Below are 15,236 nucleotides of genomic sequence, written 5' to 3' on the forward strand. Positions count from 1 at the left end.
TTATGAAACTATGTATCTACTTCCTTCTTTTGGAAATGCAAATATTTTTAAATTAATATTTGCTAACTACTGTAAACTGATTTGACATGCTCACATGAAGTCAGTACATAAAAATGATTAAATAAAATAAATAGTGTAAGAGATCCTTGTGGAGTTACTGATGAGGATGTGGAAACACCCCCTCACAGTGCCTCCCGTTAACGGGACGGTGGATGCCGTTTATTTCGTCCAAAAGCCTCTTGGATTTGAAAAACATAAGCTGCCCCACCAATCGTTCATTTAATTTGTTTTTAAGAAGGCCAAGCGCTTTTGGACCAATTTGTTGGCACCCCAAGGGAAGGATCTGAGAGCGATGGATGCTCCTAGGAGAAAGGATGCTCCATAATGGCCTACCTCTCTACATGAGCTGGTACATGCGCAACTTCCTGAAACAGGTGCAGGAGGTTGCCGAGCAACTGCTTCAGTAGCAGCCAGACACCTACCAGTCATTGGTGCATAAGGGTCTGGAGTGCAGAAAACACGGGATCCATTTGACCTATGATGTTTTCAAAACCGCATCTAGGGTCTCTGCAGTGGGAATCAGCGCCCTCAGACTCACATTGCTGGGGGCCTCGGATCTTAGACCTGAGGTGCAGGAGCGACTCGCTGACATGCCATGTACAGGGGAGAATTTCTTTGGTCGTAAGGTAAAGGACGCGGTGGCCCAGATCAGGGATCAGCATGTGACACTCCAACAGCTCTCCACTTGCACTCAGTATCCATCCTCCTCAGCCAGGAGGTTGTCGAGGTTTGAGCTTAGGAAATCTTTCCACCGCCTTCTCACTTCGGTCAGCAACACCAGGCCTCTAATAGCCACCCCAGGCAACAGAATGCCCCGAAGCCTCAGCCAGTGTTTCAGTCAACACTGGACTGGTTCACAGGGATCTTAGCCAGTTTGATCATACCTAGAGCGATGGACCTGCTGGTCGGGGGCAAGCTTCTATTCTTTGTGAACCGGTGGCCCAATGTAACCTCAGACCAGTGGGTTCTTTCCATTGTTCGCAAGGTGTACAAATTAAACCTATTGGATGCCCCACAAATTGTCCCCAAGCCTATTTTGGAGCCCAGTAGCACATCAGGAGGTTCTAGTAGCAGAGCTCTCCTCCTCCTTAATGGCCAGGGTGGTTGAGCCTGTCCTACCAGGGCAAAGAGGGTTCCTGGTACTTCCTGATAACCAAAGAAAACAGGGGGACTGCGTTCCATTCTAGACCTAAGGGCCTTGAACAAGTTCATGGAAAGAGAAGTTCAAGATAGGCACTCTGATCCCCTTCTTACAAAGAAGGGACTGGCTATGCTCCCTCGATCTAAAAGATGCCTGCACCCACATTGAGATCTTCCCAGGTCACCGGAAGTATCTCTGATTCATGGTGGGGAAACCAGCACTTCCAGTATCGCATTCTGTAATTTCGGCTCATGTCAGCCTCACATGTCTCTACAAAATGCCTTGCTGTGATGGTGACGCACCTGCGCAAATTGGAAGTGCACATTTTCCATTATCTGGATGATTGGCTGGGCAAGAGCACTTCTCGGGTGGGGGCTGAGGAGTCCATGTGCTCGACTATTCGGATGCTGGAGTTACTAGGTTTCGTTGTCGACAAACCCCCAAGTTCCACCTCAACCTCTCATCACAATTGGACTTCATTGGAGCCCTGTTAGACACGGCTCAGGCCAGCACAGAATCTCTCCTCATATTGCTGACAGACCACCTTATTTTGGGTCTAGACAGAGGACAATCTTTCCTTCTGATTCTATTAGACCTTTCGGCAGCTTTCGATACGGTTAACCATGCCATCCTCATAAACCAACTCTCAACCATTGGAATAATAGGCACGGCTCTAGCCTGGTTCAAAACTTTCCTCAACAATAGAGGCTACAAAGTGAAAATTCACAACAAAGAATCTTCCCGACATGACGCTCCTGTAGGAGTCCCACAGGGGTCCTCCTTATCACCCACCCTGTTTAATATTTACCTTCTTCCGCTGTGCCAGCTTCTAACTGACTTAAAAGTCAAACACTTTATCTATGCGGACGATGTCCAGATAGTAATCCTTCTTAAAGATACACTTGGCAAAACTCTCGAATATTGGGAATCCTGCCTCGTAAAAATTAATGACCTGCTCGCCAGCCTAAACCTTGTACTTAACACCACCAAAACAGAACTCATGCTAATCTCTCCAGAAATGAACCACAATGCCAACACCCCTCCAATCAACTCACTCTCCTCCCAAGTCAGAGACCTAGGAGCTTTAATTGACAACAAGATGAACATGAAAGCATTTGTCAATCGTACCACCAAGGACTGCTTCCACAAACTCCAAGTGCTGAAAAGGATAAAACCGCTTTTCCATTTCTATGACTTTAGAACAATTCTTCAAGCAATTATTTTTGCAAAATTAGATTACTGTAACGCTATCCTACTAGGTCTCCCTTCATCGTATACTAAACCGCTACAGATGGTCCAAAATGCGGCAGCAAGAATCCTTACAAACACCAGAAGAAGAGACCACATCTCCCCCATACTAAAAAACCTTCATTGGCTCCCCATCCATTTCAGAATTATGTATAAGTCCATCACCATCATATACAAAACCATCCACCACCTTACATCACTCGGCCTTCAACCAACATAACTCCAAAAGACCGACCAGAGAAGCATACAGAGGAACCCTCCAGGTACCCAATACGAAATTCACGCGGCATATAACCCTGAGAGAACGGGCCCTTTCGACAGCTGGACCTTCTCTCTGGAACTCCATTCCCATGAATCTTCGCCATGAACCTTGCCTCCTTACATTCCGAAAAAGACTTAAAACCTGGCTATTTAAACAAGCCTTCCCAGAACACTCTTAAATCTCACCTCATCTACTCAAAGAATGTTTCCACTCCGGCACTGTAAATAATTATGATGTTAACCTACTCATGCTTTTCTCTCTCTTCTCCTAGTTCCATTACCCTTGTTCATTGTAACTTCATTTCCTATGCACGAGTTTTCAGTTTTATCTTAACCTGCATTCCTTGTTCAAATGTAAACCGGCATGATGTGATCTTATCATGAATTCTGGTATACAAAAACCTAAATAAATAAATAAATAAGACCTGATAGCCCCGGCAATGGGCTATCAACTTGATGACCATTGCAGCAGGAATTCAATAGTATTGATACAGACCGACAACCAAGTAGCAATGTGGTATGTCAACAAGCAGGAAGGTACGGGATTGTACCTCCTGTGTCAGTAAGCAGTCCAGATCTTTTCATTGGCCCTCTCCTACAGGATTGTGCTCTGAGACAGAGGACAGAGAATGTAATAGCAGACAGACTGAGTTGCACCTTCAGACCCCATGAATGGTCTCTGAACCAGGGAGTTGTGAATCAGATCTTCCGTCTCTAGGGAAACCCGGACGTGAATCTCTTCGCAGCGTCTTGCAACAGTTGTGCTTCCTGTGCAGGACACTCGGCAAACCATCCTCAGATGGCTTCACCCACCATTGGGACGATAGTCTTCTGTACACGTATCCTCCAGGCCCACTGTAGCGAAGACATTCTAGAAGCTTCGCAAGGACAAAGGGACTATGATCCTCATAGCCTCACACTGACCGAGACATGTTTGGCTTCCACTCCTCTAGGAGATGTCCATCGGAAACCGATCAGGCTGGACACTTCTCCATATCTCATCACCCATGATCGAGATCGAGGGTTGACCATCCCAACATCCAGGCCCTGTCATTCACAGCCTGGATGTTAATATAAGGTTAAGCTATAAGGTTAAGGTTAAGCTATAAGGTTAAGCTATATAAGCTATAAGGTTAAAATCAATAACAAGGAATCCTCTCAAACCAACGCCCCATTTGGAGTTCCTCAGGGTTCCTCCTTATCGCCCACCTTGTTTAACATCTACATACTCCCTCTCTGCCATGTACTCTCAAATTTAAATCTTAAGTTTTATATATATGCCGATGTACAAATTTTAATACCCATATCCAGGTCACTGGACTCAACACTCAAATTATGGAACTCTCATTTACAAAAGATCAACCACCACCTCTCAAGCATTAACCTGGTACTCAACACTTCCAAGACTGAACTACTGCTAATAACCCCAGAAGGCAGTCCATTTCATAACCAACTGCATTCCAACATTCAAATATCCCACGCCCGAGATCTTGGAGTTATACTAGATAGTCACTTGAATTTAAAGCAGTTTATAAAACACACAACAAGGGAGTGCTTCTACAAGCTACAAGTACTCAAAAAAACTCAAACCGTTACTATTCCACCATGACTTCAGATCTGTCCTTCAAGCTATTCTTTTCTCCAAGATAGACTACTGCAATTCCATCTTGCAAGGTCTACCGAATTCCACTATAAAACCCCTCCAGTTGCTCCAAAATGCAGCAGCGAGAATTTTAACAAATACTAATCGGAGAGCGCATATCTCCCCCATCTTAAAGGACCTCCACTGGCTCCCAGTAAACTTCAGGATCCTTCATAAATCACTGACAATTATCCACAAAAACATTCACCATCAGTCTCCTATAGATCTTTTACACCCCCTCAAACTACACTCAACGACCAGACCCTTAAGAGATGCCTACAAGGGATCATTACATGTTCCTCCACTCAAATGTATACAACACGCTAACATCAGAGACAGGACATTTTCTACCGCAGGACCATCCATCTGGAACGCTATACCCCCGGACCTCAGACAGGAAACCTGTCTACTAACTTTTAAAAAGAATCTGAAGACATGGCTATTCTGCCAAGCCTTCCCAGCTAATAGCTCAACAGCCTGATTTAGAACTATCATGTCTCCCTCCCATTCTCCATTGTAAATAGTAATTTATTGTATATAGTAATATATCTTCCTTCTCCCCTTCTTTTTTTTCCTTCTCCCAGTTAAGGCAACCTTGTTAGAATGTAACTTTTATGCTCCTTCAAATTGTTTTGTTATATGGTTGGTTATTGTTTCTGCTTCGTTCGATGTAAACAGAGTTGATTTGATCTGTATCAAAGTCGGTATATAAAAGCCTTAAATAAATAAAATAAATAAATAAATGTTGAGAGGTTGATATTGCAACTATTCAATCTCTCGGAAGATGTGTCTCTGAGCTGGTGGCTTCGAGAGAGCCTTCCACTAGAAAACCTATGGACTGAAGTGGAGTAAGTTTTCTGTGTTTTGTGAGCAGAAGGCCCCAGATCTTTCTCCTGCTTCCCACAAAAACTGCTTGATTACCTTCTACACCTTTTGGAAGCTGGTTGAAGACCAACTCTTTTAGAATTCATCTGAGTGCAATTGTCTCATATTACCGTGGTGTAGATGGTAAGCCTATAGTTGTACATTTCATATGGGGCCTGCTTGAAGCTTTCCCAAGGCCTCCTGCTCTGTCTTGGGAACTCAACGTGGTGTTGGCTCAGCTGATGAAAGCTCCCTTCAAACCACTGCGCTCTTATGACCGGAAGTACCTGTCCTGGAAGGTCATATTATTGGTGGTGGTCTCTTCAGCATGCAGGTTCAGCAAGCTCCAGGCCTTAGTGACTTATCTACCTTTATACTATTTTTTCATGACGGTGGTCCTATATACACACCCTAATTTCCTGCCTAAGGACTTCCATCTTAACAAGTCCATCGTCCTGCCAGCGTTTTTTCCCAGGCCCCATTCGCACCAAGGTGAACAAGCCCTGTATGGTTTGGACTGCAAAAGAGCCTTAGCCTTCTATCTGGAGCGGCCAGAAGCCCATAGAAAGTCCATCCAACTTTTTGTTTCTTTTGATCAGTGCAAGTTGGATATTGCCATTGCCAAGCAGATGCTCTCCAATTGGCTAGCACACTGCATCTCCTTCTATTATGCCCAGGTAGGGCTGCATTTTGGAGGCCATGTCCAGGCTTATTCTGTTCAAGCCATGGTAGCATTGGTAGCCCACTTATGAGCAGTTCTCATGGAGGAGATCTGTAGGGCTGTGACATGGAATTCCATCCAATCATTCACATCACATAACTGTCTGGATAGGGATGGCCGATGCATAAGTAGTTTTGGCCCATCTGTCCTTCGGAACTTGTTTGAGGTGTAGAACCATTCTGTTCCCACCTAAGTCCTATTCTTTCTTTTTAGGCTGCCGCCTCTCCCCCCTTGTGTGAGGACTGCCATCTTCCAATCTTGTTGTCCTCTGAGAAAGCAGAGTTGCTTACCTGTAACTACTGTCCTCTGAGAAGAGCAGGATGTCAGTCCTCATGAAACAGACCTGCCACCCCACGGAATTGGGTTTCCACTACTTGAGCTTTTTCTCCTTGTTTTTATTTGTTACTCTCTTAAGAACATAAGAAATTGCCATGCTGGGTCAGACCAAGGGTCCATCAAGCCCAGCATCCTGTTTCCAACAGAGGTCAAAACCAGGCCACAAGAACCTGGCAATTACCCAAACACTAAGAAGATCCCATGCTACTGATGCAATTAATAGCAGTGGCTATTACCTAAGTAAAATTGATTAATAGCCATTAATGGACTTCTCCTCCAAGAACTTATCCAAACCTTTTTTGAAACCAGCTACACTAACTGCACTAACCACATCCTCTGGCAACACATTCCAGAGCTTTATTGTGCATTGAGTGAAAAAGAATTTTCTCCGATTAGTCTTAAATGTGCTACTTGCTAACTTCATGGAATGCCCCCTAGTTCTTCTATTATTCGAAAGTGAAAATAACCGAGTCACATCTACTTGTTCAAGACTCTCATGATCTTAAAGACCTCTATCATATCCCCCCTCAGCCGTCTCTTCTCAAAGCTGAACAGCCCTAACCTCTTCAGCCTTTCCTCATAGGGAAGCTGTTCCATCCCCTTTATCATTTTGGTTGCCCTTCTCTGTACCTTCTCCATCGCAACTATCTTTTTTGAGATGCGGCGACCAGAATTGTACACAGTATTCAAGATGTGGTCTCACCATGGAGCGATATAGAGGCATTATGACAGTTTCTGTTCTATTAACCATTCCCTTCCTAATAATTCCTAACATTCTATTTGCTTTTTTGACTGCTGCAGCACACTGAGCCGACGATTTTAAAGTATTATCCACTATGATGCCTAGATCTTTTTCCTGGGTGGTAGCTCCTAATATTTTATTTATTTATTTATTTATTTAACGGCTTTTATATACCGACGAATGTTGGGAACATCTCATCGGTTTACAGATAACAGAAGATTTTAGCAACAGGCTTTACAGGTAATGCATGATTAAATGAACAATTAAACTTTACAGATAACATATAACTAAGGAGGGTACAAAATTATAGTTAGCTAAGCTTAGTGGAGCAGTAAATTCTTAAAAGTTGAGGAGGGATATATACATTTAGAGGGGGGAAATATACGAGTGTTTGAGATTATAATGTCCTTATATACGCTATAATGTCCTTATACACGCTTAGAGGGGGGAAATATACACTTTATAGGGAAAACTTGAATAAACTTAGGGGAGCAATGAGTTTTTAAACACTGAGGGGGCATATATACACAGGATTGCATGTTGGAAAAAGGGATAAAGTTATACATAAGTGATGTAAGGAGTAAGAGTGTAAGGGATGGGGGTAGTCGTGGAGAGAAATATGGAAGAGGAGATGGAGTGCAGGCGGTTGGGTGTAGATTAGGTGTAGGAGTGCTTGAAGAACCAGGTCTTGAGGTTTTGCCTGAATATTTTTGGGCAGGTTTCCTGGCGGAGAGAGGTTGGTAGTTTGTTCCAGAGGAAAGGACCTGCTAGTGAGAGGGCCCTTTCATTTGTGGTGCGAAGCTTAGTAAGCTTGGGTGAGGGGAACCTATGGAACCTAACATCGTGTAACTACAGCAATGGTTATTTTTCCCTATATGCAACACCTTGCACTTGTCCACATTAAATTTCATCTGCCATTTGGATGCCCAATCTTCCAGTCTTGCAAGGTCCTCCTGTAATGTATCACAGTCTGCTTGTGATTTAACTACTCTGAATAATTTTGTATCATCTGGAAATTTGATTACCTCACTCGTCGTATTCCTTTACAGATCATTTATATATATATTGAAAAGCACCGGTCCAAGTACAGATCCCTGAGGCACTCCACTGTTTACCCTTTTCCACTGAGAAAATTGACCATTTAATCCTACTCTCTGTTTCCTGTCTTTTAACTAGCTTGTAATCCACGAAAGGACATCGCCTCCTATCCCATGACTTTTTAGTTTTCGTAGAAGCCTCTCATGAGGGACTTTGTCAAACGCCTTCTGAAAATCCAAATACACTACATCTACCGGTTCACCTTTATCCACATGTTTATTAACCCCTTCAAAAATTCTATGAAATGACTGAGAGGACCCTGCATGGACGCATGTTGCATGTGTGAGCATGCTTACTGAGGCTTAGTCAAAGTTTTTTAGAAATTTTGACATAATTTTACTGTGCTGGGCTCCATCCAATTATGTCACCCATTTTTGAGGACTAACATCATACTAACCTCTCAGCTATTACAGGTAAGCAACTCTGCTTTACGCTTAATTCCCAGAATCAGGAGTGGTGAATGCTTAACTGGCTTGTCTGTGCCGATTTGAACTTTCTGGTAGTGGGACAGTCACCCTCTCCTGCTGTGTAGTTTGTATATTTCACTGGCCTTGTTTTTTTGGTTTGTTTTTTTTAATAGAGGGGTGGGGGGATGCTGCTCCCTGAGAAGAATGTGCGTTCTTGTGAGGATTGAGATGTTATCCAAAAATGGATCTTCATGTGTCTCCTGACTCCAGAAACTCCGTTACTGACTCCACCACAGCAGACTTTGAGCCCAGCTTGGATTATTGTGTGGTGAAGATCCCCCGCTGGGACTTGAGCAAATTCTTGCGGGTTAGCACCAAGATCGGTAGCTCCATGAAGAGTGTTGGTAAGTTGGAATTTGTTGCCAGAGGATGTGCTTAGTGCAGTTAGTGTAGCTGGATTCAAAAAAGGTTTGGATAAGTTCATGGAGGAGAAGTCCATTAACTGCTATTAATCAATTTTACTTAGGGAATAGCCACTGCTATTAATTGCATCAGTAGCATGGGATCTTCTTAGTGTTTGGATAATTACCAAACACTTCTTGTGGCCTGGTTTGGCCTCTGTTGGAAACAGGATCCTGGGCTTGATGGACTCTTGGTCTGTCCCAGCATGGCAATTTCTTATGTTCTTATGCTTTTTTAAATCAGAAATTGGCAGATCACTTCTGAAGTAGTTCAGATGTTTGAGTCCGTTCAGATAATTTGTTCAGCTTTAGCTTGGTTTGAGTTATACCGAGTTTCTCTTCCCTGCAAAATCTAGATTGGCATCTGGATTTGGGTCTGGTGTGAAAGTTGTCCTCTCTCGCATGTGAGATCTGAATAATTTTCCATCAATAAGTAGGCTGAATTAGCCATACTCAATCGGGTGATGTCATCTGGCGGCACAACGCGGAGCTGCGTGCAATTGTAGGTTCAAGAATTTTCTTCAATTTTTTTTCATCTGTGCTTCGTATGGATGCAGGAGATTCACTCTCTCATCACTTATTCCTAACTTTCTAACTTCATCGCTATTAGCAACTCATCAAAAGCACTTTTCAGTGCTGTCATGGCCTCTCAACCATCGGGTTTCAAATACTGCTCATGTGGACATATAATGTCCATCACGAATGGCCATAATTATTGCTACTTGTGTCTAGGCCCAGATCATAACCAGGCTAATTATAGGGATTGTGGCTGCATGTCCCCAGGGGCTCAACGACGGCAGAGAAAACCGAGCCCCCAATAAGTAGTAGGGATGTGAATCGTTTTTCAACGATTAAAATTATCGTCCGATAATGTTAATATCGTCTTAAATCGTTATAGAACACGATACAATAGAAATTCTAACGATTTATCGTTAAAAATCGTTAAATCGTGTTAGTGCGCACTAACGGGAGTTAGTGCGCACTAACTGAATATGATACAAATAAACACTTTCCAGGTCACTGAAGGTCAGTTAGGAATGAATATGTGTTCCTATTGGCTGGCTGCCCTCTTATCTATTGATGTTACCAAGGTTACCACTGAGGTGATGGTTGGGGGATGGGAAATGGAACTGGAAACTCACGAACACCAACAGAAAATGAAACAAAGTGTTGACACTTCCCAGGTCAGTAAAGGTCACTTAGGAATGAATATGTATTCCTATTGGCTGGCTGTGCTCTTATCTATTGATGTTACCAAGGTTTCCACTGAGGTAATGGTTGGGGGGATGTGAAATGGAAACAGTTGCAAGCTTGACATGTGATGATCAGCACTCATGTGACTAGAACTTGTTTGTTTATTATTTTTGTTAGCAGGCACGTGAAATTTGCCAATCACTGTGCATTTTAGAAAGGTGGTCCTGGCTGGAACTGTACACAGTTCAAATATATGTAATTGATTGTTGGTAAGTGTATTTTTTAAGTAGCCACAGTGGCACCAGTATGTTTACTTATCCTCCTACTTAACTCACTAGCTCAGCTTTGTAAGAAGGGCTTCTCTGCTTGTGTGTTGCTTTTGTTTGGTGTGAGGAGAGCAGAAACATCAGATCTTTATTCAATCTACTACAGTCATCTCTTATATTAACCTACTCAATTTTTTTTAAATGATTTGTTATATCACTGAATTAATAATTCATTATTATTAGGTGGTGGTGAATGTCTGACTAAGCTACTAGGCTAGTGTCACTGGTGAGGCTAGTGGCAGTTTAGCAGAATTATAATTTATTTTTATTAGTACTGCAGCATTAATATATTCAAGCCTAGGTAGGCAGCCAGTGTACTACTCCAGCAGTCACCTCATTCCTTCCTGTGCATTGCATTATGCGCACACACTGACTCCAGCTTGGGTGGGGACAAGGCAGGTCTCCTTTACTGCACACACTGACTCCAGTTTGGGGATAAGGCAGGTCTCTAGAGATGTGAATCTCCATTTGCACAAAATGGTGCCGCCCGTAGACAACACGATTCGACTGCAGGAGGTCGTTCCGGACCCCCGCTGGGCTTTTGGCAAGTCTTGTGGGGGTCAGGAGGCCCCCCCAAGCTGGCCAAAAGTCCCTGGGGGTCCAGCGGGGGTCCGGGAGAGATCTCCTGCCGCGAATCGTTTTTTCGTAAGGAAAATGGCGCCGGCCATAGCGGGGTGGGTTTTAGGGTTGCTTTAGTGTGCCGGTTTCCCCGCCCTACCCCCCACTGGACCCCAGGTAATATAAGGCACTTTGGGGGGGTTCGGGAGGGTGGGGGATTTATTTTAAAGGGTCATGGTGGGTTTTAGGGTTGCTTTAGTGTGCCGGTTTCCCTGCCCTCCCCCCCACTGGACCCCAGGTAATATAAGGCACTTTGTGGGGGTTCGGGAGGGTGGGGGATTTATTTTAAAGGGTCGGGGTGGGTTTTAGGGTTGCTTTAGTGTGCCGGTTTCCCTGCCCTCCCCCCCACTGGACCCCAGGTAATATAAGGCACTTTGGGGGGGTTCGGGAGGGTGGGGGATTTATTTTAAAGGGTCATGGTGGGTTTTAGGGTTGCTTTAGTGTGCCGGTTTCCCTGCCCTCCCCCCCACTGGACCCCAGGTAATATAAGGCACTTTGTGGGGGTTCGGGAGGGTGGGGGATTTATTTTAAAGGGTCATGGTGGGTTTTAGGGTTGCTTTAGTGTGCCGGTTTCCCTGCCCTCCCCCCCACTGGACCCCAGGTAATATAAGGCACTTTGGGGGGGTTCGGGAGGGTGGGGGATTTATTTTAAAGGGTCGGGCTGGGTTTTAGGGTTGCTTTAGTGTGCCGGTTTCCCTGCCCTCCCCCCCACTGGACCCCAGGTAATATAAGGCACTTTGGGGGGGTTCGGGAGGGTGGGGGATTTATTTTAAAGGGTCGGGGTGGGTTTTAGGGCTGCTTTAGTGTGCCGGTTTCCCTGCCCTCCCCCCCACTGGACCCCAGGTAATATAAGGCACTTTGGGGGGGGTTCGGGAGGGTGGGGGATTTATTTTAAAGGGTCGGGGTGGGTTTTAGGGTTGCTTTAGTCTGCCGGTTTTCCCGCCCTCCCCTTCCCCTCCCACTTCCCCCGATTTACTAGTAAACTAGTGTGTTGTCTTACACTAGCCAGCCACTACCCCTGTGTTGGTGCTGGACTTGCAAATGCACGTGAGCCTTAAATTTATAAATAAATTGTTTGTGTTAGTAGTGCAAGTATAAGTAAATATAATATTATGGGGTAGCCTAGTGTCATTGGCTAGTGGCTGGCTACTAGCCACGCCAGTGAGCCACTAGTCAGATTACTAATCACACAGTGACCTGTCACTGACTGACGAAGTCACTCACTAACTGTATTTAACCCTTCTATATATCTTATCTATTAGGTGCTGCTCAGTACACTGCTGTGCCAGCTTACTTGTTGGTACTGGACTGGACTTGCAGCCATAACGTTTTAAAATGTTTGCTGGTAAGAAGAAGAGTGCTACTGGAAAGAAAATTCCAGTCAGTAGGAAAAAACTGCGATTTGATGATACCCCTTCTACTTCAGCGAATGTAAAGGAGCAAGGTAACTTGCAGGACAAGGAAGGAGCAAAATCTGGAAAGGTGAAAGTGAAATCTGTGCTGCAGCAGCAAAGTTTATTGATGGATGAAGTGCTACAGAAAGTGCTGAATAGAGAATCAGAGGACTCTGAGTCTGAGGAGGAGGATGACAATGATGATATTCAGGATGAGGAGAAGAACACCGCCAATGACAGTGATAGTAGTGATGATGAATCAGATGATGGTAGTCCGATTGTCAAAAAAACCACTGTCAGCGCCAGTAGTATCCTCTCTAGTCCTAAACCAGTTGAAAATTTGCAGGTTACTACAAGAACAACTTCTGCTACTTCTACTCCTAGTACTACTACTCCTACTCTGATGACAACACTGACAAGAAATGTCCAGCCTAGAGTAAGGGACAGTAGAAAAACATCTAAGGTTTGGAATCATTTTAATGTTACGGATGATTGGAGATGTGCTCAATGTATCCATTGTAAAAGGATGGTGAGCCGTGGAAGAACTATTGGACATCTTACTACCACCAACATGAAATATCACCTTGAAAGAGAACATAAAGCAGTGTTGCTTGCAGAAGAAGCTGCAGGGAAGCCAAAGAAGGAAATTACTTCAGAAGATTGTGTGTATGTGAAGCAGAAGCAGACTTCTCCTTCTCCTCTTCCCTGGCAGCAGCGGCAAGCTACTGTTGAGCAGATGGGGTGGTGTCCTTCTTCAATTTCACAGACTAGGAAGCAAGTAGTATCCAAAGTGGTGACACGACAAATTGCTGTAATGATTGCTGTGGATGATCAGCCACTGCAGATTGTAGAGAATGATGGATTTCAGCAGCTGATACATCTGTTAGCACCTGACTACAAAATTCCTTCAAGAACTACATTTACCCGTCAGGTGATTCCTTCCCTGTACTCACAATGTCGTGCTGAAATGCAGATTGTGATGGCAAGGGCAAAGGGAAGGAGCATACATCTCACCACTGATCTTTGGACTAGTAAGAATGCAACACATGCATATTTGTCTCTAACAGCACATTGGTGGCAGCTGGATGAGGCATTAACTGACAGCACAAGCACAAGCAGTGGCAGTAGCACCAGCAGCTCCAAAAAGCTTTCTCCAGGATACCGGTGGGCTTTACTGCATGCTCAAGTGCTAGACCAGAGACATACTTCTGAAAATATCTTACAGACAATTCAGGGGATGATGGAAGGATGGAAAGGGCTACTTAGAAGCAGTGATATGGAATGTTTAAATGGATATATCATTACTGACAATGCTGCCAATATGATTAAGGCTCTGGAGGATGGTGGATTCAAAGGCATCCGATGCTTTGCACATACACTGCACCTGGTAGTGAGGGATGCGTTGGGGCTAAGTGCCAAGGAAGTGCAAGGTACTAGTCGTCAAGCCCTGAAGCGGTTGATTGAAAAGTGCCGCAAAATAACTGGGCATTTCAATCGCAGTGTGAAAAGTGGGAAGGAACTCAGAGAAAAACAAAAAGCAGTTAGGGCACCATTGCATAACCTCGTTCAGGATGTGCCTACCAGATGGAATTCCACCTATCTTATGTTGGAGAGGTTGTCTGAACAACAGACACCTCTGCATGATTTGGCAATGGAATCTGAAATTGGATTGGAAAATCCACTTGGATGTCAGGACTGGACAAACATTGCACAGATGGTGCATGTCCTCAAGCCTTTCAAAGAATATACTGATGCACTGAGTGCAGCTACAGCCACGTTAGGTGATATCATTCCTGTAATATATGATCTGGAGCAGGTATTACAGGAATTTCTGCATCAGACAGATTTGTCGAAGGAAGTGTTGCAGCTTGTGAGATGCTTAAAAGAGCAAGTACAGAAAAGGTTGAAACCTCTAATGGAGAAGGATAGCTATATCTTAGCTACTATGTGTGACCCACGTGTGAAAGGCAATGTTGCTCTCAAGTGCAATACTCTTGCATCCTGGACACATAAGTTGATTGAAATGGTTCAAAAGATTTCAACTCCTCCCACTCCATCCTGCTCAGCTGCTTCCAGTTCCACCAGCTGCTTCCCTCCCATGATGACAACCCATTGTCCTCCCAAATTTCATGAAACTGGTCCTATTTCAAAAGCAAGAGCAAGATTTGTCACATTTCAGAGTGGTGGGGCTGCTAACCAGCAGCACCTGCAAGAGAAGGTTGCAGAAATTCATGTGAAGAATTTTCTCTCTGAGCCAGTTGAGAGCATGGAGTCAGATCCCCTGAGATATTGGGCAGAAAAAGCTTCAATGTGGCCTTATCTTACCAGAGTAGCACAACACTTTCTTTCCTGCCCACCCACCAGTGTGCAAAGTGAACGAGTATTTTCATTGACAGGGAATATTGTGAGTCCACTCCGTGCACGTTTGAATCCAGACTTAGTAGAGGAATTGGTTTTCATCAAAATCAACCTTCCGCTGCTTCATAATGTGAAAATTCGCTGTGACTGGGAGGAGGAGTGAGTCTCTTGTCTAGGATGGGGATGCAAGGTCGTTTGGGAACACAGCAGGATGGAGCATTCAGCAGAAGCACTGCCAGTGCCTCATGATAGAACTGCCCCTGCCTCTTCACCTCAGGTGTCTGCTGTGCTGTTATCATCTATCTTGTCAGCTTGATGAATAAGGACTTTGTATGTGCAAGAAAGAAACCTAAGTTTGTGTCTAT

At 44.3% G+C, this 15,236-nt stretch overlaps 1 protein-coding gene across 1 annotated transcript in view; it reads left to right on the forward strand.

The window, feature by feature from the left end:
- Positions 1-15,236, forward strand: part of CAD (carbamoyl-phosphate synthetase 2, aspartate transcarbamylase, and dihydroorotase) — a 363,344-nt gene that overhangs the window by 87,199 nt on the left and 260,909 nt on the right. Inside the window, 1 exon segment of the mRNA XM_029596327.1 lies at positions 8,791-8,924. Within this exon segment, the coding sequence (XP_029452187.1) occupies positions 8,791-8,924 (134 nt within the window).

Source organism: Rhinatrema bivittatum, chromosome 3 (assembly GCF_901001135.1).
Source record: "Rhinatrema bivittatum chromosome 3, aRhiBiv1.1, whole genome shotgun sequence".
Classification (NCBI taxonomy): Eukaryota; Metazoa; Chordata; class Amphibia; order Gymnophiona; family Rhinatrematidae; genus Rhinatrema; species Rhinatrema bivittatum.